Source organism: Vigna unguiculata, chromosome 7, assembly GCF_004118075.2.
Source record: "Vigna unguiculata cultivar IT97K-499-35 chromosome 7, ASM411807v1, whole genome shotgun sequence".
Lineage (NCBI taxonomy): Eukaryota > Viridiplantae > Streptophyta > Magnoliopsida > Fabales > Fabaceae > Vigna > Vigna unguiculata.
Window position 1 is genome coordinate 20,185,246 of NC_040285.1, and position 2,275 is coordinate 20,187,520.

The 2,275-nt window shown below is 50.9% G+C and overlaps 1 protein-coding gene across 1 annotated transcript; it reads left to right on the top strand.

Moving 5' to 3' along the window:
• The first annotated feature begins 266 nt into the window (after positions 1 to 266).
• On the top strand, positions 267 to 1,879 carry LOC114191276. The gene is made up of 2 exons (XM_028080447.1): positions 267 to 1,476; positions 1,785 to 1,879. The coding sequence occupies exons 1-2, from the start codon at positions 267 to 269 to the stop codon at positions 1,877 to 1,879; spliced, it is 1,305 nt and encodes a 434-aa protein (XP_027936248.1).
• The last annotated feature ends 396 nt before the right edge of the window (positions 1,880 to 2,275 follow it).

Genomic DNA, 2,275 nt, shown 5'->3' on the forward strand with positions numbered 1-2,275 from the left:
TCCCTTTTTTCTTGTAATCCGGCTTTTTGATATGTTATATACATTTCTACCCTAAACCCCGTACTCTCTGATTATTCAAGTATATGATGTTTTATTAATTGAAGTTATTCAGTTTTTCGGACTTACATTTATGGTATCAGAGCGGTCGTTCCTAAGGTCTGTGGACTTGGGTATCCGCTTAGTTTTCTCTGTGTTTTCTGAATGTTCTTAGCTAATCTCTGTCTTATCAAGCCTAACCAAGTGACTTCCCTGTGTGCCAGTGAACCATGGCACTATCCCGTAGGACTCCGCAATCTTCTCAGGGCGATGCACCAGAGATCGCCAGAGCGATTGAAGCAATGGTAGCTGCTATGACGCAGCAAAGTACGACGATGATGCAACAACACGAAGCATCAATGCAGCGACAAGCGGCAACACTCGAGCAGCAACAGCTGGTGATGCAGCAGATGGAGGCTCCTAGGGCGGCTGTTGAGGACGCTCACAAGCAACATATGGAGGCCCTCCGCCAATTGGAGGAGAACAGGGTGGCTGCCCCTGCTTTTGGCCCAAAGCCACGATCTACAGTCCGGGAGTGGAGTCTGGAAGACTTTCTGAAACACCACCCGGTGAAGTTTGGAGACAAGACCAGTCTGGACGCAGCAGACCAGTGGCTGAAGGACTTGGAGAGGATATTTGATGCCAAGATGTGCCCAGAGAAGAGTAGACGAGCATTCGCGGTGTATATGCTCACAGGTGAGGCTGAGCACTGGTGGGTCAGTATGAAGTCAATGATGGAGGAGAGACAGGAGCCAGTTGCTTGGGATGTCTTCAGGAGGAAGTTCCTTTCCGAGTACTTCCCTGACAACGTCAAATACACTAAAGAGGTAGAATTCTTGCAATTAACCCAGGGAAGCAAGTCTGTGGCTGAGTATGTGGAAAAGTTCAAACACCTTAGTCGTTTCTACACCATGCCACTGGACGAAGAGTGGCGATGCTGGAAGTTCGAGAACGGCCTTCGTGGAGACCTTCGTTTGATGGTGGTCCTGCTATCCATCAAGGATTTTTTCGCCTTGGTGGAGAAGGCGAGGGTCATGGAGAAGATGAAGGTAGAGGTGGAGACTCAGCACTCATCCCAACAGAGAGTGGGAGGACCATCTAGGTCCAGGCACAGGCACGAGGAGAGGAAGAAGCCCTACACTAGGCCCTATTTCCAGTCTCAGGGGTCTAGGGAGTCTTCTTCTCAGCAGAACAGGATTCAGTGCTACCAGTGTGGGGGACCGCACAAGAGGAATGTTTGCCCCCAGCTTGCAGGCTTCAAGAAGTGCAACAATTGTGGCAATGAGGGCCACTTTGGGAGGGACTGCCCCACCCTTGCTAGAGCAGTGACGCGACCGCCAGTACAGGCTCCTGCACAGAACCAGCAGAGGCTCAGAGGCAACAGGCCTCAGGCGACCGGCAGAGTGTATGCCATGACCGGAGTGGAGGCTGCAGGCTTAGGTAACCTTGTTATAAGCCATTGTTTGATAGCTGGGAAAGCTTATTGTGTGCTATATGATTCTGGAGTGACACACTCTTTTGTGTCAAATGCATGTGTGAAACGGTTGGGTCTGCCGGTGTGCGAGCTGCAGTGTGAGCTTGCGGTGTCTACTCCGGCGTCGGGTTTGGTCAGGACGTCATCCTTGTGTGCGAGGTGTCCAGTGGGGTAGAAGGACGCAGGTAAAAAGTGAATCTAATCTGCCTACCTCTACAGGAGTTGGAGGTAATCCTAGGGATGGATTGGCTCTCTGCCAATCACATTCTTATAGACTGCCGAGAAAAGAGCCTGTTATTCCCAGACTCGGAGGTGCCTAAGTTGTTATCGTCCCAAGGGGTTCTGAAGGAACTGCGTGGTGGTGCGTAGTGCTTTGTGATTTTCACACATCTGGAGGTGAAAAGGGGAAAGATGGAGTCTACTATACCGGTGGTGCAGGAATTTGAGGATGTATTCCTGGAGAAAGTGCCAGGGTTGCCTCCCCACAGAGAGGTGGAGTTTTCTATCGATCTAGTGCTGGGGACAGGTCCGGTATCGATGGCTCCCTATCGTATGGCTCCGGCGGAGCTGGTTGAACTCAAGAAACAGATTAAGGAGCTAATGGCGAAGTAGTTTATCCGACCCAGCACTTCGCCTTGGGGGGCACCCGTACTGTTGGTGAAAAAGAAAGATGGGAGCTCGCGCCTATGCGTAGACTACAGGCAGTTGAACAAGATGACCATCAAGAACAAGTACCCCCTCCCGAGAATAGATGACTTGATGGAT